General features: G+C 41.7%; 1 protein-coding gene across 1 annotated transcript; it reads left to right on the top strand.

Moving 5' to 3' along the window:
* Nucleotides 1-108: 108 nt before the first annotated feature.
* On the top strand, nt 109-26,946 carry LOC133459267 (uncharacterized). The gene is made up of 8 exons (XM_061739140.1): nt 109-323; nt 4,294-4,581; nt 5,223-5,273; nt 15,766-15,794; nt 17,281-17,301; nt 17,416-17,840; nt 21,575-21,805; nt 26,331-26,946. The coding sequence occupies exons 2-6, from the start codon at nt 4,296-4,298 to the stop codon at nt 17,788-17,790; spliced, it is 762 nt and encodes a 253-aa protein (XP_061595124.1). The 5' UTR covers nt 109-323; nt 4,294-4,295; the 3' UTR covers nt 17,791-17,840; nt 21,575-21,805; nt 26,331-26,946.

The raw sequence follows: 26,946 nt of genomic DNA, 5'->3' as shown, positions 1-26,946 counted from the left end.
CATGAACCACGTGACCGCTCTGGCGGCGAGAACAAAAGTTGTCGCCACTCTGTTTTATAAACTGCTCTGCTTTGGACGTTCCCGCTCATTTTAAATGCGCCAGACTTATGTAGCAATTGATCGGGACACTATTTTCCTTAAAATATTACTATAATTTACCTTAAATACGCTGGGCAGCACGTGTGATAAAGGGTGATATTACATCTGCCAAACAGAGCGTGAATATTCTGAAACAGAAACTGAAACAAGAAGAAAGACAAAAAGCCTTTTTTTGTTTTACACAAGCAGGCTTACACCGTCCAACAAGGAGGGGATCGGTACAGGTGAGAATTAATTCAAGACGCCCTGAAGGAAAAGTATATATATATATATGTATTATATTTTAAGATTAAAATAAAATGCATGTATTTAAGACAAAAAGCATTAAGCGTTTGAGATGATTTTATTGTTTTGTGGTTTGCTCTCTGAAATATGATATGAAATATATGAGTTTAATGACCCCACTGTTACGAATGCTGATGATGCTTGTATGTAAAAGTTCAGAAAGTTTTTCAGTTTAATTCAAGTTAAAGCATTTTGTTTAGTTTGTAAAATGCAGTTAAAAATTTGAGTCTAATGTATTTATTGTAATATGATTTACAGAGATGGACAAACGTCCTGGCACCTTTTCTTTAAAGAAAGAAAAACCCACAGTTCCAACTAACGTAACACAAAACTAGTAAAAGTAATAAAAATGTATTTACTAACAAAATTGATGAATGGCAGTTAAAAACTCCAACGTCAGTGATCCGATGGATCACTGATTTACAGCTGACTTGAATGTCCCAATGACAGCCAATAAACCTGAAACTCAGACACCCTGACACTCGACGGGGCCGAAACCGACCCAGAAGCGCCAAAAGAAGAAGCCCAGATTAGAACCAGAGGTGTTTGTCATTTGGGTCCACTAGTCAGCCGAACCATTAAAGCGTTTCAGATGAAAAACATCTTTTAGAATTAAGAAAACGTCTCAGCTATCAACTATTCGGATAGTCAACTAGTCATCGACTATGGAAACGATAGTTGACTAATCAGATTATGAATCTCATGATTATTAAATGGCCTTTATTTAGTTCTCAGCTTTCAAATTTTGCATGAGGTTCTTTGAACTATGGTATTTTCTTTGGACTGTATAAATTTGATTAAAAATACTTTTGTCAGGCACATTCATCTTTTCAAGCTAAAATCGACCTCCACCATATTGTTTACATAGGGAAGTACTTTATTGATCATGTACAACTCTTTGCAGAGATAATAGGGGAAAGAAGATGCCTCACTCTGTTACAAAAACACGGGTGGTGACAATAGTAGCTAAACGCTATTGACTATAAGCCAGGGGTTTTCACACTGGTCCTCGGGCCCCCCTGCCCCACATGTTTTAGATGTCACCTTGCATCAACACACCTGATTCTAATTAACGCTCCTCATTAGCTTGTCATCAAGGCCTGCACAACTCTGTTGATGACACGGCTACTTGTATCATGGTGTGTTTAAGCAGGGTAACATCTCAAACATGCAGGACAGGGGGGCCTGAGCATAGATATAGATAAAGGCTAGACAACTCAAGGTGGAGTCTCCAGCGTCGTTCATTGGCGGCCATCTTACTACAGGACACTCTTTGGCGCGCTATCGTGGTTGCTGCTGGAGGGTGAGTGGTCTGTACAGACAAAAATGCTCATAACTTGCTGAAATCTTGACGGATTTACAAACGGTTTGGTTTATTATAAACATCATTAACGTGGGTATGATTCGGGATGCTGGACATGTTGAAATTGTATCTTTTCTTTTCTGAAAAACGACTTAATATATACACATGTAATAATATGTTGTAATATATATATATATATATATATATATATATATATATATATATATATATATATATATATACGCGTTATAATGTAATATATATACATGTTATAATGTAATAATATAAATACATCATAATGTAATAATATATAAACATGTTAAAATGTCATAATATAAATACATGTTATAATGTAATAATATATAAACATGTTATAAGGTAATAATATATATGTATATATGTTATAATGTAAATATAAATATTACTAAGAATACTATATTGATTTAATATAAATACCATGTCATAGCTATCTGTTTCTTGTTATTTTCATATAAAAGTATGTTTGTCAATGTTTATAATTATTCACAAGTATGCAGTGTCATAACTACATCTCTGACGTTCATAACAAACCAACCTGTTTGTAAATCTGTTGAAAATTGAGCAAGTTAAGGTTGTTTAAGCAGTACATGCACCATTAAACACAATGTTATGAGTGAGCGAGCTACCTGTGCCAAGATGGCCGCCGTGTGACGTCGTCGCTCTGCATTGCCAGCAGCGCGGGCGAGTCATCTAGCCTTTATATATATCTATGTATATATCTATGGGCCTGAGGACCGAATTGAAAATCTCTGCCATAAGCAATCCTCAGCAAAGATAGAAAGAAAAACAATGCCTAACTCTGGTGAATTTTTTTTGTCAACTATATTTCACAATTAAATTCGTTGATGACTAATTTTATTATCAATTTTTGTCCTCTAATCATTGCACCCCTTGTGTCCAGTTTCTCCTAAATATTTTTGAAGAAAATTGAACGCAACTGAAAGGAAATAAAACTGCAAGATCCTGTGAATTAAAAAGTAGCCAGTAATCATGGCAGTCAGATACTGAGCCAAACTTTGTATATTGGGTCCATTACAGATATTAATAAGAGTGGGGTCTCATGGGATTGTCTGCTGGTTCCATATTGGCTCCTTGTGATTTGATGACTTAGATTTGTTTACGTGGTTGGACCAAGTGGTACCAAGAAAAGAGTCGTATTTTGGGATCTGTAAGCAGAACCCTTTGAGTAGTTCTGAATTCAACATCGAACCCAGATTTGGGTCATAATCTTCAGCCATCTCAGGGCTCCAGACTGCGACCAAATGCTCGCATTTTGCGACCAAAATTTGGGTATGTGCGACTGAATTTCATGTCCACTCACACACGTGCGACCAGTAAATTTGCCAGTGTTTTTTTTTTTTTTTTTCTTTTACACGTTAAACGTGGAAGGGGTGCGTCAATGAACCCGCATATTTGCAGGCCAATGAGCGTGAAAGGGAATGAGTCGGGGATCTATTTATTTATTTATTTTTTTAGTTTAATTTCACCAGCTCAAAGCAGGTATTACTTCCGGACCACATTTAATGCGACACAACACGCTGCCGCCGCGGCGCGCACATAAGAAAGAGACGGCGGGTATGTTTGGTTTTAGTAACATCTTGCTCAAGCAATGAGTCTGCAATGGCCCAGACGGGAGACACATGTAGCTCAGTGCTTAACTTTTATTTTTAATCCACTCTATATTCTTCTGGTTGTTCTCCGATATGTTCCCCGCCTGAATTATGGTTCAGCCTTAAATCGACGCAGAGCCGCCGCCGTAGCCTACGGCGTGGCTCTGCGTTGTTGTAACGCGGAACCATAAATCAGCCTTCACCCGGTAAAGAAAAAAAAAAGAAAGAAAATGTGCTCCAATACAGCAGGTCTCATAATTTTATTTTGAACACTGCCAAAACTCTAATTTAAAACGTAACTAGAACTTAAAATTTGCTTGACACAAATGAAAGTTAAATTTTAACACGTGGGAAAAACACCTAACCTTTTAAGTGATGTGTGTTATCAGGTGTAATGGCATTTTTAGTGAATTTGGTCAACTGGTGTAAGTTCAGGGTTTTAGTAAAGACACAAGTAGGGAAATGTTATTGGCCAGTACCCCCAATATTTGTACATTTGTTAAGTACTGTGTTTAACAGTTAAATTCATGGCTGAAAGGTTACTAAGCACTTTGTTACCAAGCACTTTTTTATCATGTGAATATATGTTTTTTTAATATATAATGACAGCAGTGGTGCTGTCAGTTTACTTTATGTTGCGGCATCTTTAAAAGTGCACAATAAAATGTAACACTGCATTTGAAACAGCACATTGTGGTAATTCATTAATCTATTATGAAATACGTATTACTAATACACTGAAATGTAGTAGAAATGTAAAAATTTGGTTAGCGTTTCGATAAACGATGTGCGCTCCTAAAATTTCTGATTGTGCCCCTAAAAATTTTCAGTTAGGGTCTACTGTGCTCCTAGTGAAAAAAGTTAGTCTGGAGCCCTGCATCTCACATGCACCCCAGACACAAACCACGACCAAGTAAGTGTTAGATAAGAGGTTCTGATTTTCTCCCTGTGCCTCAGAAATGGCGTCAATCTCAGCAACAAAATGGAAACCTGCTCTCACAGCCATCATTGAAGAGCTGGATCCTGAACAGTACGAAAAGATGCTGGGATTTATGGAAGAAATGCCTAAAGGTCAGAGGACCTCGAAATCCAGAGAGCAGATGGCCCAAATGATTATTGAGCACTATGGAGAAAAGAAGTCCATCCTTGAAATCCGTGATGTAATGGCAATGATACCCAGAAATGACCCTAAAGTCCAAGATCTGCTGCGCCCCTTCCTGAAAAAACAGAAAGAAGAGGAAAAAGGTGAGTTTCGAGTTTTGTGGGGGCCTTTGTGGTCTTAGATTTTATAAGCAAAGAGAAGTTTATGTTCAGTAACAAAGCTGTGTACTATTGTTACCAATACATTTGATTACAGAGTTTAGTTGTCTTTCAGAAAGCTGTTATTACAGCTCTCAATATATCAGTTAATCAAAACTAATCAATCATTGATGAAACATGTTAGCCCCATTGTTTTACCATTGGATTATAACTCTTTGTAACGGTCGATGAGTCAATTGCAGATATCTTTGTTCTCTAAGTCTGAATTTAAAGTTCCTAAACGAGATCATGGGTCTAGAATGCAGAGACACCTTGAGTGATTTCAGTTTAATTTAAAAATACCTGATTAATTCCCAAAGGAAAATTGATGTTACAGTAGTCATGATTTAAGTCTTCAAATATTTATTGTAGGAGTTTAAATTTGTGGGCAGGAAGGATCTCCTGTAACGGTCTGATTGATCTCTCGTAGAAAGATTTCCTGTTCTGATCAATGTTGGTGAAAACATCCAAAGGATCGCAGGAGATGCCAGTTCACATATATTTTATATAACAAATATTTATTGATTTGATTTGGATCCTTTACATGTAAATGACCAAGGATATCACTTATGATTTTCTTCTTTCAGAGAACAAGAAGGTTCATGAGTCGGAGGATGAGGAGATGCAGTATGACTCTGGTGGGTGAACACACCTGACATCACACCTGAAATCAGACATTAGATTTCAGTTAGTTTAAAAATAAGACACATTAATTCAAGCAGGCAAAGTTTCTTCATTTTGCTAACAAACATTCAATTCAATTCAATTTTAATTATATAGCGTCTATTACAACAGAAGTTGTTTCTCTGCGCTTTCCAGAGACCAGAATATGACCCCCAAGCAATTATTACATAAATATAACATAAACACTGGCAGGTAAAAAGTCCCCTAGTGGGAGAAAAACCTTAAGCCAAACAGTGGCGAGGAAAACTCCCCTTTAGGAAGAAATAAACCTTGAGCAGGACCAGGCTCATAAGGGGGAACCCTCCTGCCAGAGACCAGCTGGGCAGAGCAGGAAAAGAGAACAGACAGAGAGAATGAAGAACAGAGAAAGGAGAGACACAGACACAATGGCTAGCTGGTGCACTAAAGGGATGACGATATAAACAGATGTAGACAGCAGACACTGAGGTGGTCAGAAGTGGGGGCAGGCCAGTATGTCAGCAGGCGTCTACAAGACATCTATACAGACAGGTGGAATCAGCAGTGGGATGATCAGAGGGAAGGACTGCAGGGCAGCATGCAGCTCCTGAAGCTCTAGCCTGCAAACATACATAAAAGAGAAAAGGAGGGGGGCAGACCAACAACAAACTACAGGAAGAATGGAGAACAATGATGGTTATAAGATACTTATAAGAGAAAGGAAACAGACGAGGGGTGAGGGGCACCACTCAGTGGATCATGTGTCCCCCTGCACTGTAGGCCTATAGCAGCATATCTACAACAAAGCTATCTTTAAGACGAACTGTTTTAGTCTTGTCCTATAGCTGCAGCTATGACAAAGACAAAATGGCTGTTATAGGAAAGGCTAATGCTAACTTCTATGTGAATGAGGACTACACTGAAGCTGTCAGGCAAAAGCAGAGGGAACTCATTCCAGCCATGAAAGCTGCAAGAAAACGAGGTGATATAGCTTACATCCGACATGACAAGCTTATTGTATATCCCTCTTACCAAGTATTAAGTATAAGGATCAAAAAGGCACCAACGGCCAGGAGCTGGAGCTAGAGACTCTGTTCTCCTTAACTTGAGCTCATATAGACTGATCTGAACTACGTTTTTGTTTTATTTTATTTGTTTTTTTTTAATTTATTAACAGTAAGAACATTGATGATAAGCATACCATTCCCGCTTCAAAGGGTCTTGTTATGGCACATTTGAATGTCTGCAACATCAGAAATAAGGCAGGCTACATGAAATTAACTATTTGATTACAGAAAACACCATTCATATCTAGGCTGAATTGGGGACCCATCTGGATGCTTCTGTTCTTGACACTGAGATCCCCATTGATGGCTATTATATTTTTAGAAGGGACAGGGATAATCATGGATTATATAGCAAAACTAACTTTTCGGCAACTCTGAGTGTATCTCAAGTAGTTTAGAATCTTTATGGTTTAAAGTGCATCTTCCTTACCTTAAGCCGGTGCTGATCGGCTGCTGCTATAGGCCTCTCGGGACTGATCTGCAATACTTGAATGATTTATGTGTATTAATTGACCCAGTTACAGATTTGAATAGTGATATTTTTTTACTTGGGGATATGAACATAGACCGATTTGCAAATCGGTGTCCAATGAAACAGAAGATAGTATCATTAATTGATGCTTCTAATCTTTCTCAGATGATCTCTCAACCAACCAGTCTTTACTAACAGTGCTAGCCATATTTCCGCCACTTGCATAAACAATATTACACAAATATTCCTGAATTCTGCACTAAACCAGTTTCTCCTTCTTTGGGTTTTAGTGACCATCATGTTATAGCAATTACCAGGAAAAGAAACATTCCTAAATGTAAGGTCAATCAATCAATCTTTTTATTTAGACTCAGGTCCATTAAAAAAGACAAACAAACATACAACAATATTTAAAAAAGACAGTCATACCAGTGGTTCCACATAGCAGACTGGTATCTTACAGCACTGAGGACTGGGTTGGTTAACATCATAATAATGGCATTACAAGAGCTATTAAGTCGACATATGAATTTGAACATCAATCGCCTCAAAAGTGCATGAAAAGTGATAACATGTACTTTACAAAAGAGTTCACTTGCACTAGACCATCTTGGTTTCCAAAGCAAAATACGCAGACAATCGTTGTACGCAACCTGTAATTTATGGATGCTGGCCTTCTTAAATTTAATCCATAAGGGTGCAGTATAGAAAGGGGTACAGTAAGCCCTAAAAAGACCCACTTTCACCCTCTCTGAACACCAGGAAAATCTTCTGGTCAAATTAGCCTGCATATATAAAATACGGCGCTGTCTACTCATATCTTCATCATCTGTCATGTCATCAGTGATGATGTGTCCCAGGTATTTAATTTTAGAGCAAGCAGGAAGCAGTTGTCCTGACAGGTAAAAGGATGGAAAAGTGAGGTCCTTATCTCCTTTTACTTTGCAAATAAGAACAGAACTCTTTTTAGCATTATAATTCACATCAAATTGTACACCATAATTAGAACATATATTGAGAAGTTCTTGTAACCCAGCACTGCTAGGTGACACAATTGCCAGATCATCGGCATACATAAAATGATTAATAAGTTCATTGCCAACCATGCAACCTGTTTTACAGTTAACTGGTCTGAGAGATCATTCATGTAAATATTAAAAAGGCACAGTGATAAAAGCCCCCCCTGTCTAACGCCATTACTTGTCCCAAATGTAGCAGAGACAGCATTTCCCCATTTGATCTGCATGCTCTGGTTAGAGTACCAATAGGACAGGATCCTTATAAAAGTGCCAGGCACTCCTCTCTGATGTAACTTTAAAAACAATTTAGAATGATTTATGCGATCAAATGCTTTTGATGCATCTATGAAACCAATGAGTACAGTAGAATTCTGTCTTCTGTAATTTTCCACCATCTCCTTCAGAGCATAAATACATAAATCAGTACTATGTTTAGCCTTAAAGCCAAACTGGTTGGCAGAGGTGCATAGATATACAGATAATCTGTCAAGTAATATTCTCTCAAAAACCTTCGACAACACACTGGCTAGAGCAATTGGCCGATAATTATCCATACACCCCACCCGGCCCACTTTATCCTTGATGATAGGTACCAAGGTAACGGACAACATGGAGTCTGGTAATACACCATGACACATAAAGCCTGTAAAACAAATAGCAAGGAGAACTGCTGCTCTCGGGCTTGCTAATTTAAAATGCTCTGCAGACATTTCATCTGGACCACAAGCCTTATTATCAGCTAGCTCTGAGATGGCATGAAACACTTCCTTAGCTGTGATTTGCATAGTGTCCGAATTTACAATCTCACCTACTATCAATGTTCCCTCTAATTTTTCATGTATCTGAGCAAACCGAGGACTACTGTGAGCAACATCAGATATGCACGCTTTATTTTTAAATAAGTAATTTGGTCCACTTAAAAAAAGACAAAAATCTGAAAAATGGGATGTGTAGATGTTATACAGTATGTGAGAGTCCTGCTTTGGACCAAAATAAGTTCCGGTACTCCCCTTATTCAACTGATGTCAGGTAAATTAGGCGGTGGGTAACAGCAGATGATTAAGTGATATATTTAAATACTAGGACAAGATCCTGATTTTTAAAAAGAAAATTGTTTTATTGAATTTTCCAACAAATTATGTGTACACAAGAAAATGCTCACATTCACTGGTAGACCCGTACCAGTCACTGGTACTCGAGTTGTAAAAGAAAATCAGGGGGGGTGGTGGATTTTATCATATGGGGACAGATAATTTCTGCTGAATACAAATAATATAATATATTACAAATAATAGCACTGACCAAAACACCTGCAGAAATACTGCAGGAATGACATAGCAGCAGTTAAATGCAGCCTTCTGTAAGCTTTAAATATCCACTGGGCTTACATCAAATACATCAAAACACAACAATAAAAAACACTTTTCTGAACTTAGCAATATGACTCTGTCCTTCACAGGATAAGTAAAATGGATCACTGCAAAAACTCAAAATCTTGACAAAAAATATTTGTCTTATTTCTAGTTAAAATGTCTCATTTTAGTAAAGAAATCTCATTACACTTAAAACAAGACTGGAAAAAACAACAATTTTCACCTGTTTCAAGTAGATTTTCACTTAAAATAAGTAGAAAAAAATCTGCCAGTGGAACAAGATTTTTTTTTGCTTGTAATAAGAAGAAAAAATCTTGTCCCACCGGCAGATTTTTCTACTTATTTCAAGTGAAAATTTACTTGAAACAGATGAAAATTGTCAAAGAACATATCTTTCTGGTGTTATTTTTCTGGTGATGACTCTAAATGTTGAAATAGCAGTAAAACCACATTCATTGATGAAATGACGGGATGGAAAGGGGGGATGGCAGTTTTACAGGGGGGATGATTTGAACCGTTTTTATTTCAGGAGGGGATGCCATCTCCCCTCATCCCCCCTCAACTCCAGTACTGCTGGTAGACACAGCAATTGTATGGACAGCTTTTAGCAGAGGCTTCAGACTTTCTCGTGTCCGGGATCCCCACAGCTCCTTGTATTCCCCAAATCCTTGAATACTTCTCCTCCTCTCGACTCGCGTTACCTCCGTAAACTGATTTATGGTTCCGCGTTACACCAACGCAGAGCCTACGCCGTAGGGTACGCGGCGATGCGCACGTACGTTGCGCACGTACGTTGCGCGTCGCCGCGTTTCCTACGGCGTAGGCCTTGCCTCGATTTAGAGCGGAACCATAAATCAGGCTTTACGAGTGAACGTCTCACGAGGGGCAGTCGCGTTGCGACGCCACTGTAGCCAAATCGCAAGGAGAGAACAGAGTACTGTGAGCTCATGAGAAGTCCCGGTACGCTGTAAAAGGTCCCGGTACGCCAGAGGCTAATATTGAGAAGTGGGGGTACTCCGTACCGGTGCGTACCGGCCCACTTAAAGCACTGCGCTGGATAGGTTTTCTTGTGCGCTGAGAATATGCGGGCAGTGCGCAATTGCGCACGCCCGCAGTTTAGAGGGAACATTGCCTACTATGTAGGGGTCTCTCTTAAGACAATTAAATAGAGTAGAGTAATGTTTCCTCCACAGTTCAGCTATGTTATCACAACCAGAGACCCCCTCTACGGTGCTTGGTAAAGTTGTGGTGTTTGTGTTCAGAGCTCTCACCTCCTTCCAGAAACCAGTGACATCTTTATCAAGGAGCTTTTCTGCCATAGAATCCGCTCTGATTTGTTGTGCATGCTTATTAACATAACGAATTGCATATTTATAATTAGAATTGGTGAACTTTTTCAAGTCAAGGGCAGGCCCCTCTCTGGGCCTTCCTGCATGGACCCAGCCCCTAAAGGCATTCTTGGCTTCAGCATGATAATGAGCCACATACTTGCTCCACCCTGGCCTTACCCTGGATTTTTTATCAGCATAGGTATAGAGCGGTATGCTAGCCTCATATATAGCTCCCATAATATGTTCATACAAGGCACAAAGATCCTCACGGTGAGAGCTTTCATGACAGTTCACATCAGAACATAAAATAGCATCAATTGGAAAATGAACTTTACGCAACAGGGCATCAGTTCTTCCATAATATAATAGCTTGTTCACATTTGTAAGTTTAGACCAATCTAGTTTGTTCTTGCAAGTAAATTTCACCTCCTGAGATAGGTCGGGAAGACTGTCAAAATCTAATGTCATTATAAATGGAATATGGTCAGATATTGATGCCTCATAGACAATCTCTATAGAGCTTAGAATGTCATGGGCATCAGCGGTACTGATACAGTGGTCAAGCCATGATGTTGTATGCCAGGCCTCGCTAACATACGTAAAGCTATCTGCCGGTAATAGCATTTGAGAAGATAAAAAGAAATTGTTATCATCACAAAATTGTAACAAAAATTTGGCAAATAAGGACTTTTTGTCAGATATGTCAGCATTCAAGTCACCCACTACATGAACACTGGTAGTGTGATTCTCTGAGATAAAAGAGTTGATAAAAGCAAGCCTATTCAGGTAATCATCCTCATTTTCTAGTGACTCATAAGGTGTATATACATTAAGGATAGTAGACTCCTTGTGACCGATCTTTATCTGCACAGCGATACACCAGTCAACTTCAAGTCGGATAACATTTATCACTGGGTCCAGATTTTTGTGCCAGAGGATGGCGACCCCCCCTGCAATCCTTTCTCGTACTATTCCCAGGGATAGGTCCGTGGTGGATTCACCTGCCCCGTGAAAATTAACATTAAATGAGTTCAGTTTTCCCAGGTCCTGCTTTGACAAGAAAGTTTCTTGCAAACATAAAATGTCACATTTTTGCAACAAAGTGTCCACCACAGAGCGTCGACACTTGTCTCCTTCACTATTTCCCAGTCGCAGGCCACGGCAGTTGTAGGAGCCAACCCGCATACAGTATTAGTTGGGCTGTGCTGCAGTAGCACCATACAATACACTTGGACCAGCAACGAGCCTATCTCTGCCATCACCTGACTCTCCCGATTTGCGTGGTTCATAGAAACGCCTCACAACAGAGCCTTCAGGCCAGAGTTCTGGGTTGTACATCTCCATAACGTCATTGCATTCCGCACACACTTTAAACGAGCTGTATCTCTTGCTCGCAGTGACAATACGCTCACATTTAACATCACGACCAAGTTGTGTTGCTAGATGGTCAGATACTGTCTCTGCATCTAGATCAGGTGCAAATCTGGTGGCGAAGACTCTTACCATCTTTGTGCGGATCACTTTTATATTCCCATGGGCAGCAGTACCGATGATCGGCTTAGAAGCCCGCCGTTTGGGTTCTACACCGGCGCAATGTTTTGGGGTGACAGGTTGGTTTCCAGCATTAATCCTCTTCGGTCGACCAAGTTTCACAACTTTAGACCAAGTAGGTGAGCTGCCCGCAGCTCCACCATGGCTCACGCCGGTCTTTATGATCCCAGATGCGGTAGGCAGGTCAGAACGGGTACCGTCTCCTGCAGAAGAAGACCTGGTGGAGCACACGTCCTCTCCCAACGCCAAATCATCCACACCTGCCGGGTTGTCCCTCTGCGCGCTGCAGCAGGGAGGTTCAGCGTCGCCCAGCACAGCCTGCTCTCTACAACTCGGTTCCAAACTGCGCTCAACTGCGGAAACTCTGCTGTCAATAATAGCAGTCACCATGCGTAAATCCTCGCCGATATCTGCCTGAAGTTTCAGCGCGTGACTTAGTACAGACACCTCGTTGTGTAGGCGCTCAATTCTGCCCAGCAGGTTGGAAACGTCCAGGTTGTTAAATGACACAGGTGGCAGTTCATCCAGATAATGAGAGACGAACCGGGGGATATTTTCCCCATTCGTTTAAAACTTTTAGGCAACTTTTAATATTGTTGACATCCTTCTGGTTGCCTTTAAATGCTACACACCTCTGTTTAGGCCCAATCTCAATACTCCCCCTACTTTTCTTCACTCGCCCTTCTTTTCTCCACTCGCACTTCTTTTCTTCCCTAACCCCTAAAAAAGAAGGGGGAGATTTTAGGGCACTTGAGATCTAGGGCACTTGGCCCAGGTGCCTGTCCCATTTCTCCTACTCCCCCTCGTTTTCATCCCTAACCTGATCAGGAAGCTGAGAGCCAAACGCTGTTTTAATTTCAGCTGTAGCGCTGTTAATATGGCAATTTATTAAGTTTTAATATTTTTTCCAGGTATAAAGGTAACCTTAAGATCCGCAACCGGGGCTCAGTTTATCCAAATAACGGCTGTTAAGAAATTTGACCCGATGTTTTCGGCGATGAGAATAGCCGCCGCCCCCGGGGAGCAGCCTCAGCTCACAGCCCGAGAAGAGACGTGTCCGCCGGGTCAAGCTGCTCCGTCGCCCCGGGAGAGAAACAGAGAAACTCTGGAGCCTGTTAAGAAATTTGCTCCGAAATTTAGAGATTTCTGTCTGCCGGCTCCGGAGTTTGGGTCCGCGTTAAATCGACGCAGAGCCTACGGCGTATTGTACGTAACCTACGCTGTAGGCTCTGTGTTGGTGTAACGCGGAACCATAAATCCCTTTATTCTGGCGTGATCTTCCGCAACTTTATCTGAAAGTGTGTAAATTACCCAGATAACAGCTGGATTACTTTGTGGTTTCTGAAGACTATTATATCAGAAACATCCAAAACAAATCTGACGAGTCACAGGATTATTTCTCTCTATTTCTCTGAGACGAGTCTGCCTGTTTGCCTTCGGTCAGCGAGTCAAATCGACTCAGAGCCTACAGCAAAAGCATTCTGGGAAATTTTCATACCCCCTCGCTCGCCAAGTCAGCATCTGAAATCCCTCGATTTGAAGGGGCTATTCTCAGCCCCTAGCCCTCGTTATGCCCCCTCCCCCTAGGTGAAAAGAGGAATTGGGACACCACTACCTTCACGGGAACGCGCAAAAGTTAGGGTTAGTGAAGAAAACGAGGGCGAGGGGGAGTATTGGGACGCAGCCTTAGTCTGACAGCTGACTATGTTTATGGTCCGATATGTCATATATTAAATGCATGCTTAATGAAAGGTGTTTTCCCCACTATATGGAAAGGATTATTTTCTTACCTAATCCAATCAAACTTTATTTATAAAGCACCTTTCATACATAAAATGCAACACAAAGTGCTTTACATAAAACAAATAAACTTAAAACGTATGAATGCCCTGCCCCCCTCCCCGCACACACACACAGACAGACACAAGCACACTACAATTCACCCAAGTTACACACACAGACACACACATGCAGACACGCGGTGTAGACATGGCTGAGCACAGAGGATCCAGGTGAGGAAACGGTAACAGGGAGCCGTCCACGCTAGGAGGTCTCATAGCCCGCAGCTACAAGGGGGGGGGCCCACAGAGACCATCCCGGCCCGGACGGATAGAGGACTCCACACCACAGCGGTGAAGCTGTGGTGCAAAGCTCCACAACCATCCAGGCCAGAACCACCCCCAGGACGACCCCCCTGCAGGCCAGAGTCCAGTCCCAGCATGGAGGCTCCCCATGAGGAAACACTGGAGCTAAAAGCTACAAGAAAGCAGGATAAGATACACTAAAAGAGTTTAAAAAAGTATAACATAACACAAAATCCTAAAAGTATGTCTAGAAAGCAAGACATTAAAAACTAAAAGAATAAGACAGTAGAATGTATAAAATAGACCATAAATAACGACTAAAACATTTAGATAAAACATTGAGATAAGACAATGAAAATAAAATATGATAAAACAGGATAAACTAAAGATTAATATAAAACAGAGTAGTAAGATCCAATAAAAATAGGGGTGAGCATAAAAAATGTAAAAGAGTTAAATGAGTCAGTTAAAAGCCTGATTAAAGAGATGGGTCTTGAGCCTCTTTTTAAAAACATCAACAGACATAAAACGTATTAATGCCCTGCCCCCCCCCTCCCCGCACACACACACACACACAGACACAAGCACACCACAATTCACCCAAGTTACACACACAGACACACGGTGTAGACATGGTTAAGCACTGAGGATCCAGGTGAGGAAACGGTAACAGGGAGCCATCCACGCCAGGAGGTCTCATGGCCGGCAGCTACAAGGGGTTCCTCCACAGAGACCATCCCGGCCCGGACGGATAGAGGAGTCCACACCATAGCGGTGAAGCCGTGGTGCAGAGCTCCACCACCATCCAGGCCAGAACGCCCCCCAGGACGACCCCCCTGCAGGCCATTTTTCAAAAACACTGTCTTTTCTTTTCAACCTGAGGGTATCAGAGAAATAATGCTTGACTCAGATGAATATTCAAATGACCCAGCTTTCCATCAGTACACCATGTACGGACAAATCTGTGAGCCTTCTTGGAGACTTGAAAAGAGTCTCAAAACCATTTGTGCATATCTATAGCTTTGTGCGGGTGTATCAGTCGATTCGTACATGCGTATTTAACGATTTGAGTGTGTAGGAGGCTTTTTGAATTCGTAATTATCGTTTTGTCCATAACTTCGAGCAAGTTCCGCACGCACAAATCAAGTAGCACGCACAAATCAGATTATACACACAGACAAATCACACACACAAATGTTTTGAGTCAAGTTTCACTCCATAGAAACTGGCCTCCAGAGCGGGTGGAGAAATAGACCCTGGATTCTTGGGTGATGTTTATTCACTTGTTTTACTCTCAAGAAAGAAAAAAGAAACACATTTAAGACACAAAACTATTTAATTTGACAGCTGAACACTTAATAAAAATGTTTGTAAAACATCATGGACAAAGTTTTCATACAGGCAGTCACATAGAAAAACTAAACGCCGGTTGATTGTCTGAGTTAACAACAGTAACTACGGTGGCGGTTTCTTGACAGGTCACAGGCTTTAGCTGTCAGACGAATTCGTCTCAAGAGTACTCTGGTGCACAGGAAATGAAACCGTGACATGGAAACTCACTAACTCATGTTTTTCTTCTGTTTTTTCGTAGATGGCATGAAGAGCCCCCAGACTGACAAGGTAGCTGTTTTAAAACAAAAGTTTTAACTGCTGTACATTTCAACATAACTTTGTATTTATACGAGACAAAATTAGGCTAAGAAAGGCAGAGGCCTCCTTGTCCCTGTCCCTTCACCCAGACATGCAGAGCTACATGGGGATGGCAATCAAGATGGCTCTATACAACCTTCAAAGCTCTGATGAGCTCAGTGCAGATTGTTCTTAAAGCAGCACTATGTAACTTTCAGCTTTTGTTGAGTTTGGCGGCTCCTTTGGACAAAAGCGGTAGTGCTTTACCAGTAGTGTGGCAGGGTTCCTACCATGCATCTCAAAGTTACATAGTGCCAGTGAAGGCGATACAGACCCCTCAGATCATGACAGAGGTTCATTAAACCTGTTGTAAGTTGATGTACCATCACAATGACTCTGGAAATATGATATTAAGGTGGAAAAGTTACATTGTGCTGCTTTAAGATGACAGAAAGATACTTTGCAGTGTCCACAGTTAAGACCATCATCTATTATCACATCAAGATTTGTCACATGGTTATTGGTTTTTTAGTGCTACGCTACACTTCTAGATAGATCTGGGTATCATCTGCATACCGTAGAACACCAAATAAAGGCCCAAGCGTTTATTTGCCTTAATTTCTCAAATCAGCGTTTATTAGGGTCCTGCGTTCAATTGTGTGTCTCCATTCAACCCAAATCTTATTGTGCGTCTTCGATCTAGCCAGCTAGCGCTAGCCGCGAACGGCTTCTCGCCATCAGCTTTGGTCTGATACAACTCTCTTTGTATAATCTTCCACGACTCACGCTAGTGTCTGGCACGCTTGTGAAGTATACAAGCTAAATGAAAAGAGGCGAAAAAAGGAGGGGAAAAGCAAAGAGCGAGACACTACGAACTCACCTCTTTTCCCCTCCTTTTTTTTTGCCTTTCTTTTTGATACAGAAGCCGCTCAACTTCATAACACGTCATCATTGAGGTCCCTCTAAAATTAAATAAATAGTCACACACTTTTCAATTTGTTTAAGGTTATTTGTTTGTGTTTAGAAAGGCTATATTTGCATACAGTAGAATATTTTTTTGGCTACCAGAAAAACCATGTTTGACCCGGCCTTTATTTGGAATGGGCGTTTAATATAAAAGATATTTTGCTATACCTGGCGGCAAATTGGGACTCGTCATTATTTGAAGTTTTACGGTAGCTGTGATAACAAATCCCATAGTGCTGGAGAATATGGAAGAGGGGGAGCATGCACAGGTGAAAGAGAAGGGGTCCTAGAATTGATCCTTGTCCTTCATAATTACCAATACTCTTTATGTAAACTCTGTTCTCTCAGGGGAGTTGGGGATTAGCAACATGCTGTCATCCACGCAAAGTGTTTTTCAAGGAAGATCCTCCTAATCTCAGACACACAACCCATATTGTGAATGAATTACTAATTAAATGTATCTTCAGTCTTATCATTTCTTCCATTAATAACGTTATCTTTACTTTTCCAGGAGATAAATATTCCAGGCTGGGTGAGTGAAGTTATCCAAGTCTTTATCATCAAAGACAATTTTTTACTTTCATGTACCCAAAACAATGAGTTGTGCACATGTTTAGATATTTACTGGAACTTTCCCTTTGTCCAGAGACAAAGCATCAAAGACTTGAAGATCAACGGTTACCTTGACCGAAAGGTCATTGCTGGGAAAGTTGTGCAGAAATCTGGTCTGCGTACGTACAAAACAAAAGAAAAGGTGAAGAAGTTTTTCTACCAACTGGCAGTCACTGATGAGACAGACTACGTCAAAGTGATGGTTTACGGGAAAGAGCGCTTTAAAGATTTTCAAGAAGGTCACTTCTACAACTTCAGAAATGTCATCATGGATGAGAAGCCTGCTGTCATGAAAGTTACCCAAAACACCAACCATTCAAAGGCCGGTAAGTTGGACATCCCCCAGGATTTGGAGCTGGAAGCCCAGGTGATCATTTACAACAGTCCAGTTTGTTCCATCGAGAACTGATAACCTCTGACGACAACACTGGAGTCAGCGTTGAAGGGACCGTGAAGGAGGTATGTTTCCTTCAGACCTTAAGCAGTAAATTCCCAAATAGAAAAGTTTTTCACAAGAAATTGTGTTAACAAGGAGGTGAATGAAGAAAAACGGTTATTTTAAACAGGTGGTTGTAATGACAATTTGGCACAAAACCAGTATCCGTGAAAGGCCTAATCTTTAAGAACCACAGATGGGCAGAAGACCTCCACTTTGTTAATTTAAGTGTGGGAAAATCTTTTAACAATATTCTTTAAAGAAGGATTTAAAGACTTTTGTATATTGTTCCTATGTTGCATTTCATTAAACTATTCCAGGAATCAGTAGAAATTTCAGTGTGTAAAGGACAAGAGACTAAGGGCCCGATTTACTAAGATCCTAAATAAAGAGTACTAAATTGCGTGTGCACTGAAAAAGTTTGCGCGTGCTGTTTGCGTGTGGTTTGCGGGTGATCAACTAAGATTGCGTGCGCAATTGATAACAGGTGCAAACAGCAGTATTTAAATGAGGTGTTGCGTGTCTTAAGGTTTGCGAGCGCAAACTCTGCGCCATGGAGAGTCTGGATGGAAAGCACAGTCACAAGTCACAAGCGCAAAATGAAATTTGAAGAGTTGGAGTTGATATTAGTGGAAGAGGCAAATAAACACATTCATGAACTACAGCAAAGAAATTTAAACATTACCAAAAGAAACGCAATATCGGAGAAAACCTGCGATAGAATAAATGCAGTTGGTAACACAAAAAACGGAAAAACGTCTGGTTTTTCATATTTCAATTTTAGGCACAGATCAAAAATACGAAATAGAAAAACGGGCCACAGGACTGAATTTTATTTTAGTATTTAATTGGTCGGGTTTGCGTGACCCCGCGGTGCTCGGCATGATCTGAGGAGAAAAAGACAATCAGACACAGAGCTGGAGAGCGCTTTGATTCATCTATTTATGAGTTAAGTTTTTATTCAGATGTCCACAGTATATTGCAAATATTATATATTATAGGCCTATAGCAAACACTGACAGTAAATGTGTGACAGACGGGACCATCATATGGCCGTCGATTTAACGCAGAACCATAATTCAGGCGAAGCTGCAGTCTCTGCGCTGATCCTGACACAGCGGGTCGGAGCGGATTTGGTCATGATGTTTAACCTGTGTTTTGTGATTAATAAGCACGGGTTTTAATTAAATGTAATTTACGAAGGATGATTTCACGTTCAATAAGATAAATAATCAATAAAATACAAAGTTTTGGCACAAAGGCTTGGCCTGCTTGTGGGCGAGTGGAGGGGGGCACATTAAAAGAAGGTGGCAAGATATAAGGGGGAGAACTAAAGAAAAAGTGGCCTTTAATAAAACTTGTGCAACCATTTTTAAAATAGCATGCAGCAGAATAAAGACTCTCTCTCTGCGTATTCTTTGATTTTGGATGTCGCCTCCTTGCCACAATAACAGCAGCAGCAGATTAGCACCTTCCTTTCGAACGTATTAAATACAGACGCAATCACAATACGCGCAACTACTTTCAGGCTTGGTAAATCTCATTGCGCGTGGTAAAAGGAGCAATTTGCATCTTCCCCTCCCAGTATTTAGGATTTCTGCCGGGTACGCCCCATATTGATTATTCATCAGGGCAAAAGTACTAAATGGATTGCGTGTGCAATTTTGCGCATTTCAGAGACGCAGTCGTCTTTGCACGCTGTTAGTAGATCAGCTGGCACTTTGGTTTGCGGGTGCTGTCAAGTTTGCACAGGTTTTTACGCACGCAAACCTTTAGTAAATCGGGCCCTAAGTCTAAGCTGGACAGCCATGACCTCAGATCTGACGACACTGATCCTTAGGGGGGGGTAGGGTTAGGTAGAAGAAGTGAGCACCACGTCCAGACAATAGGGGGACAATAAAAAGGAGCAACCGGTCCAGAGTCCCGGCTGTGTGACGGTATCCAGTTTTTTCATTCTTCTAAGCTCATGTCCAGGGCAGAATTAATACAGAAAAGTCCACTGAAACTGTAGGGTCCCAAACACCTTAGGAAGGGATCGGAGAGGATACTCCTAATCTTTGCAATATTAAGGAGATGCAAGAACACTGTCTAATAAACCTGATTAATATGCTGTTTAAACCACAAATCCTGATCAAAAACAACACCAAGGTTTCTCACAGTTACACTAGAGGCCATCGCAGTACAATCTAATCCCTTCCTTAAGCCGGGCATACACTGTGCGATATTTTGAATCGTATGAGACTGCCCCATCTCACACTGCACGACTAGATCGCGGAGTTCAAAAGTTCACACCCCACGATTTATGTTCTCACACTGTACGAGACGATGCTCGGATGCGACCCGTCTGCTCACACTATACGATCATAATCCTCCCGCCGGACCTCTGTGTACTGGAACTCCAGGCCGGTTCTAGGGCAGGGGTGGGCTGTGTCCACCCAAGCGTGCGTCCTGCCCACCCGATCAAAGGTTATGGGATCCTTTATTTTTTATATATATATATATATATATATATATATATATATATATATATATATATATATATATATATTTAAAAAATCCCAAAATATCTGTACCGTTTCTGATTGGGTGTGCACTGCGCATCATTTTTAGACATAACAATGAACGCATACCGCAAAAGTTGTGTCTCGCGGAGGAACCCGACGTCCCAGCAAAATGAGAAGAGAAAAAAGAGTTGTTCCGAACTACAGCACAATGATAAAAACGAAATCACATTATGGGCGATTTTTATTATTTCACTTTAGTTTATAATTCATCTTCATTGTGGCATCATATAACACGGTTTTAGTCATTTTTGTGCACTTTTCGGCTCATTATATTGTATTTTTCTACATATTTGGGAAGACGAGGTTGCGCCAACATTGTATGACGTCAGGTTTGTTTACATCAGGGGCCGCTGTTATTGGTCCAGCGCGATCACGTGACGCGTCCGAAGCGCTCCTCGACACAGGCGCCGCTGGAAATAGTCCCGCTATTAAAATAACGATCTTGAAAATACTTCCCAAAAATCCGAGTTCAAACTTTTATCCTATGCTTAACATAAATAGCTCTTTTTTTTAAAGTGAAAAGAATTTACACGCAGGAGGTGGGAACGAGATGAAACTAAAAGGTGGGTGACCTGACGGCCTACAGCAGACAGCGCACACACTGAAGGCTGATTTATTGTTCCGCGTTACACCAACGCAGAGCTACGGCGCAGGGTACGCGGCAACCCGCACCGTACGTGGAAATGCGGTCTTTTTTTTGCTATTAAAACATGATTTGTAATGTGAATTTGCAACACTTAAACTACAAATAATAGTTTTTGACGTGACATCAGAGATTGCGCATGCTCTCTGTGAAAGGATGAGGTAAATCGGGTCGTAGCTGCTTCAACTGTGCGATTCCTTCACGAGGAGCGACCAGGATTTCAAACATGCTTGATTTTCTTGCGACCTCACGATTCGTGATCGGGAGCTCGTCGTGAGGTGTTAATCTCTCGTCGTTACCCCACGTACACTGCACGAGTCACGAGCAACGATTGGGTCAAAATCGGGCCCGATCAAAAAAAAGTCGCACGACTGGAAAATCGGCTCAAAACGAGCCGATAATTGCACAGTGTATTACCCGGCTTTAGGTGTTTGGGACCAAAAAATGGAATTTGGAAGCAAAAGATTTTTGGACATCCAGACTATGATGTAATGAAAGCGTTGGACTGTTTCCAGTGTTCTTTTTACTCCTGTTGTCTGTGTTTGTTTAGATTGGTTCGTGCAGAAAGGTCAAGCGGAAGAACATACGCAGGAAGATAACTATCCAGAAGCTCAGACTTGAAGATGAAACTGGTTCCATCTGGATCACCTTGTGGGATGAAAATATGCAGCAGCTCAGAGGAACATCGGTTGGAGACTTCGTCAGGGTGCTCAACCTCAAGACCAAAGACTACAATGACGTTGTGTCCCTGAACTCCACTGACTCCACTAGAATTATCAAGGTAGCTTTTACTTTATATGCTTAAATTATCTATTTGAAATATACTTCTTTAAAAAAAAAAAATCTTTTTAAAATCTTGCATGAGCTGTTTGTTGTCAGGTGATTTTCATTATAGGTAATATATCCCATATAACTTGTAAATAACTGTCAGCATGGTGGCTTAGTGGTTAAGACTGTCACCTCACAGCAAGAAGGTTTCTGGTTCGACTCCCGAACGTGTGCCCCTGCGACAGAATGGCGACCTGTCCAGGTGTACCCTTGCCTGTCGCCTGTAACGGCCCCGCAGACCCTGCAAAGCATAAAACGGTATAGAAGATGGATGGGTAACTTGTATAGCGGCATATATTTTTAAAAGGCTCTTACCAACGCTGCAGTAGGCTGAGATGTGAGTAAATACTGAAAATGCGTCATAACTTTACTGACATTGGTCTTTATTGCTCCATTTCACTGGTTAAGAAACAACACTTACTTTACTAGATTATCTCTTCTCACTGTGCAAGGGCATTTCTTTGTATAAAAGTTTAAACGGTCAATAGAAAGTTGCTCACCCACACAACATTCAGGTACCAAACACTCAAACTAATGAATGCCACCACACCCAAAGTGTCACTCACAAACAAGGCGCCACCACGCCCACATAGGGCAGCATTTCAGGGACAAATTCTTCCAAAAGGAAAAGGTAATATGGCTCCTACATTCTGGTCCTAAATTATTTCATTACAACAACAATTCACCACCACCACTGTAGAAGACAAAAAAATACAAAATTAACTTTAAAGGGATTGTGACATGAAAAACACATTTTTCTTGATTTTTTGTGTTTTGTTGGGTGTCTTGACATCAATTACACCCAAAAAACAACGAACTTTTAACATTCAGTGTATTGTGTGCTTTCTGGGATTTTCCGCATAACTGTGCAAAAACGGCGCATGTGGTTTGGTGGCGGATCGTTACGTAACGATCTGCTAAATCACCGCCCCCTCCACCCAGCTCCCTGTCTCCTCTCCTCTCCAGCGCACCATAAAGGCTGATTTATGGTTCCGCGTTACACCGACGCAGAGCCTACGGGGTAGGGTTACGCGGCGACGCGCACCATACGCTGAACCCTACGGCGTAGGCTCTACGTCGATTTAACGCGGAACCATAAATGAGGCTTAACACGGAGCAGTTTAGAGCCTCTTCTGTTCTCATCACCGGAGGAAAACTGCTAAGAAGACCCGCGGCCACTGACTGGACTTAAGATAAGGGGACAGTGGTGCTTGCATGCCTTTATTTTTATGATTGTTTGCTGTGGTTCGCCCTCCTGCTTTTCCGTGCATGCTTCGCCTGTCGCTCCGACGCCGCTGTGAGCGTATGGCTGGAGGAGGAGGAGGTTTGGAGGAGGAGCGGAGCAATGATTGACAGGAAAGGGGGGAAAGGAAGCATTTTTCACGGCGCAAAAAAACACTGTAATAAACAGCCAGGAAAAGAGAACTAGAGTGAAGTTTTTCTTGTTACACTTTTTTAGACACATTTGAGGGATGTTGGCCAAGACTTTTAATAGTGTTAAAAGCATGTTAAAAATTATGTCACAATACCTTTAAAGTTCAATCAAAGTCCACAAAATGCATTGATGAAAATGTCAAAATAAGACGATTCAAATTTATATACACATACAATTTATCCAAGTCTTCACTGCCCCTCCGCTTCCCATAGAAGGCAGACTTTAGTTATCAATCGGCCCAAACAACTGGTTTTAGTTTTGCTTCGAACGCTTCGTACAAGTCCAGTTTTGTCCTGAACAGTATTCACAATCCCTCCTGTAATTCAAGCATGACGGGGTGCCATGTCATCCTCTGGTGGATGAAGAAGAAACTTGATTGCAGGAGATCTTATGGTTCTGGTACCATAAGATCTCCTGCAATCAAGTTTCTTCTTGCAGGGTTCTACTTTTGCCGCTCCTCAAGTCCAAGAATGTACAGACTAAGTCCTAAACGAAGTCTAGTACTGGTTGCTAATACGGAGGATTTTGTTTAGACGTGCACCCGGTGCGCTCCGAACATATCAGATGAAAGGTTCTAGTTGATTCACAGTTGCTTCGCAGGTTTATTTTTCCTAACCGTAACTCATAATATATGCCGAAAACAACAAACCGGATTGCTCACATCTAAAACACATAAGCACACACTAGACACACTAGGCACAGTCAAACTGTTTGCTTCTCAAATCAGCAACACCTATCCTTGGGTTTCCCCAGGTTAAGTGGGATGACTCGGCTGAGCCGGCAAATACAGCAAATACACACAGCAAATACAGCCCCCTAGTGGCATGGGGCAGAATTACATTAAAATAATACAAAATTAATATGGCTCATACAAAGAAGATATGCTTTCACCCAGAGTTTCCAGAACAAATTTGACATATACTGCATTTGCTTCCAGCGACGACGTGCATAAACATCTTCCTTGTCGAACAAACCTAGTGGTAACGATGACTCTTGACCGTAGCTCATCCGTGCTTAACTTCAAACAGTCCAAAACAGTCCAAACCAACTCAAGTGAAAGGGGATTCATCAGGAGTTATTCTGTTTTGTGGAAGGTCAGCCATTTTTCACTGTCCCGGTGCAGCAGATAATCTGACAGATGAAACATTTTGCCAAAACCTTTCTGATGGCAACACAAGCACTAGGTTGTGTTGCAGAGATGTGTAGATCTTTAGCCAATGTAACTGCCGTATTTTCGCGACCATACGGCGCGCCGTGTGGAAAGGCGCAGCCTCAGTTATGTTTGCCATTTCTGTATTTAAAACACACACATGGCGCAGTGAACGAAAAGGCGCTGTCTACACACACACACACACACAAGCATACAAGTGTGCGTAATTAAAAATAGAGCGGGAGCAAAACTGAGTTTGATTGTGCTTTATCTAAGTATTTATTACAAAGTACTAACATTTTTTAAATCACCAATGAATAATAAAAAATTAAAACAAGCGTCATTAATCAAACCCATCAAAGTCCTCATCCTCCGGTTCTGAATTAAACAGCTGCGCTAAATCAAATATGCAACAGTTGTCAGGACTCAGACCGTCGGGCTGAGACCAGGAGAACTGCTCAGCGCGTCGGCACGAGCCGGGGGCGCAGCTCTCTGGCCACTGGCCCGATCGGGCTGCGGATGAAGCCCGGCGGGCTGAGTCCTGACAACTGTTCCACTTTCTTCGCTGTCAGAGTCACTTTCCGTGCCGTGCGGCCCCTCGGAAATAATGCCGGCTTTTGCGAAAGCTGAACAACAGTGCCAGCAGACACGTTAGCCCACGCATCTACAATCCATCCGCAAACTGTGGCGTAACTTGCCCGGCTCTGCTCTGCCTTCTTCTCTTTGTGAAACTGTGGTCTCCATCAGCACAACAGTAAACGACGGAGCCCGCCGCCGGGCAGGCCGACCTCCCCGCCCGCGGGGACGTGTCGGCTGCCGCTCGGGCGGCGGTTCCTCCGGAACACACGGTGTTTCTCAAAGCGCTCCCGAGGGAGCCGCGGTGAGAGCGCCCGACAACACACATTCCATTGGGCGTGCCGCACATTTAAAAAAAAAAAAAAAAGACGTTTATATGCGCCTAATGGTTGTGAAAATACGGTGGATGTTTTATTCCAATTGGCGTGGTTGCTCTACTAAGCTGCCCCCCAACCTTAATAAGACCATCATTTGGGATCGGGATAAGCTTGTAGAGATGACTTTCTTCCTTACACATTTGCCTCTTTCTAAATTGGCCAACTCTTCTGGAAATTTAGTTTTTAAGTAAAACCTGATTATTGCAGACTCGGCCAAGACTACATCTTTTAAACACAAAACACCTGAGCCTTAACATCTTCCATCTTGACTTCTAGCTCTTTCTCCAGCTGCTGAGCACTTGGATCTAATGAGAACGTTTTTCTCTCAGCAGCTTTCGATCTCGTACCAAGAACAGCAACAAGGTGTTAAACAAGGTGTTAAAAAAGGTGTTAAACTCTCTCAAATGACCAATTTCTGGTTTTATTTTCATCCCATATGGTACAGAAGCAGGATAAAAAGAAAATGGTTCCCGATATTTGCTTGCTCCGCCAGTGATCACGGGATGTAAAGGCGCCTTGTCACGGGTCGAGGGAGGAGGCAACAACGATGCAGCTCTGCGGTGCTTGAGGAGCATTTGGGAAACTTCAAGGAAACTTGGAAGAAAATAGGATTGTTTCTTTAAATACAGGAGCCTTTCTAAAATACAGAATAATCGTTGTTGAATAGAAAGGAAATTGCATGCAGGTGTGAACTGAGATCACCATTTTTTTTACCGATTTATTGTGTTCCTAAATCTTGTGGGAGGGGGGTGGTGCATCTGCAGTAGTGCAGGCTTGGACTGGTCTGTTGGGCTGTACGGTCAGCTGGGCCAAAAAACAACTCCCCTCAAGGAGGTGGTTGGGGAGAGGGAGGACAGGTCCAAGGCTCATCTAAAACTTCTCGAGGAAGCATTTATTTTTTTAGATTCTCAGCTCATTTTGATCTCTCTTCTTCCTGTAGGTGCAAAGTGCTTCTGACCAGACGGTTACCATGGAGATTATCGGCTTCGTGAAAGCCGGAAAAGTAAACAGCGAGGTGGAAGCACAGATCAACAACCAGGTGGAGGTGTTTGAGGTGAATACTTCGGTGCTAGCTGAAGCGTTGGGCATCAAACTGAGCGGCGACATTGAAGTGGAGCTCCTGGAAAAAATTCCCGTTTCTCTGGAAGCAAAAATACGTGGAAACAAGATACTGAAGCTTAAAGCTGCCCAATAGTAATAAAAGCAGTCGGGTGGCTTCAGTTTTTCTCCCGTTTCTTTTGTTAAAGGTCTCATTTTCTGCTTTTGGAGCACCACAGTCCGTAACTCTTCTATTTCTCTGTGCTGCGGTGAGCACTGTGGTCACTGTATTCTCTCGCAACTCCCCCTTGACTGCGTTTCTGAAGTGAGTCCCATCTAAGGCCTGGATTTTTTCATAACCTGTACGTCCAAAACATCATGGTTTCTTTGTTTTTTTTTTGGGACCACTAACATTTTAATCTTGAATTTTCTGACTGAAATAAATCTGTGATTCTCCTGATTATTGGTCCTTTGTTGTCTTAATATGTTTTTTAATTAAACTATTGTTTGTGTTTTAA

The sequence above is a fragment of the Cololabis saira genome, chromosome 14 (assembly GCF_033807715.1).
Source record: "Cololabis saira isolate AMF1-May2022 chromosome 14, fColSai1.1, whole genome shotgun sequence".
NCBI lineage: Eukaryota > Metazoa > Chordata > Actinopteri > Beloniformes > Belonidae > Cololabis > Cololabis saira.
This window is presented reverse-complemented; position numbering and strand designations above follow the sequence as displayed.

Excerpts from the sequence above, each read along its gene's own strand:
- LOC133459267 (XM_061739140.1), top strand. The coding sequence starts at position 4,296 with ATGGCGTCAATCTCAGCAACAAAATGGAAACCTGCTCTCACAGCCATC. Across the intron at positions 4,582-5,222 it reads ACAGAAAGAAGAGGAAAAAG|AGAACAAGAAGGTTCATGAG; the intron begins GTGAGTTTCGAG and ends TTCTTCTTTCAG. Across the intron at positions 15,795-17,280 it reads AGAGCCCCCAGACTGACAAG|GAGATAAATATTCCAGGCTG; the intron begins GTAGCTGTTTTA and ends TTACTTTTCCAG.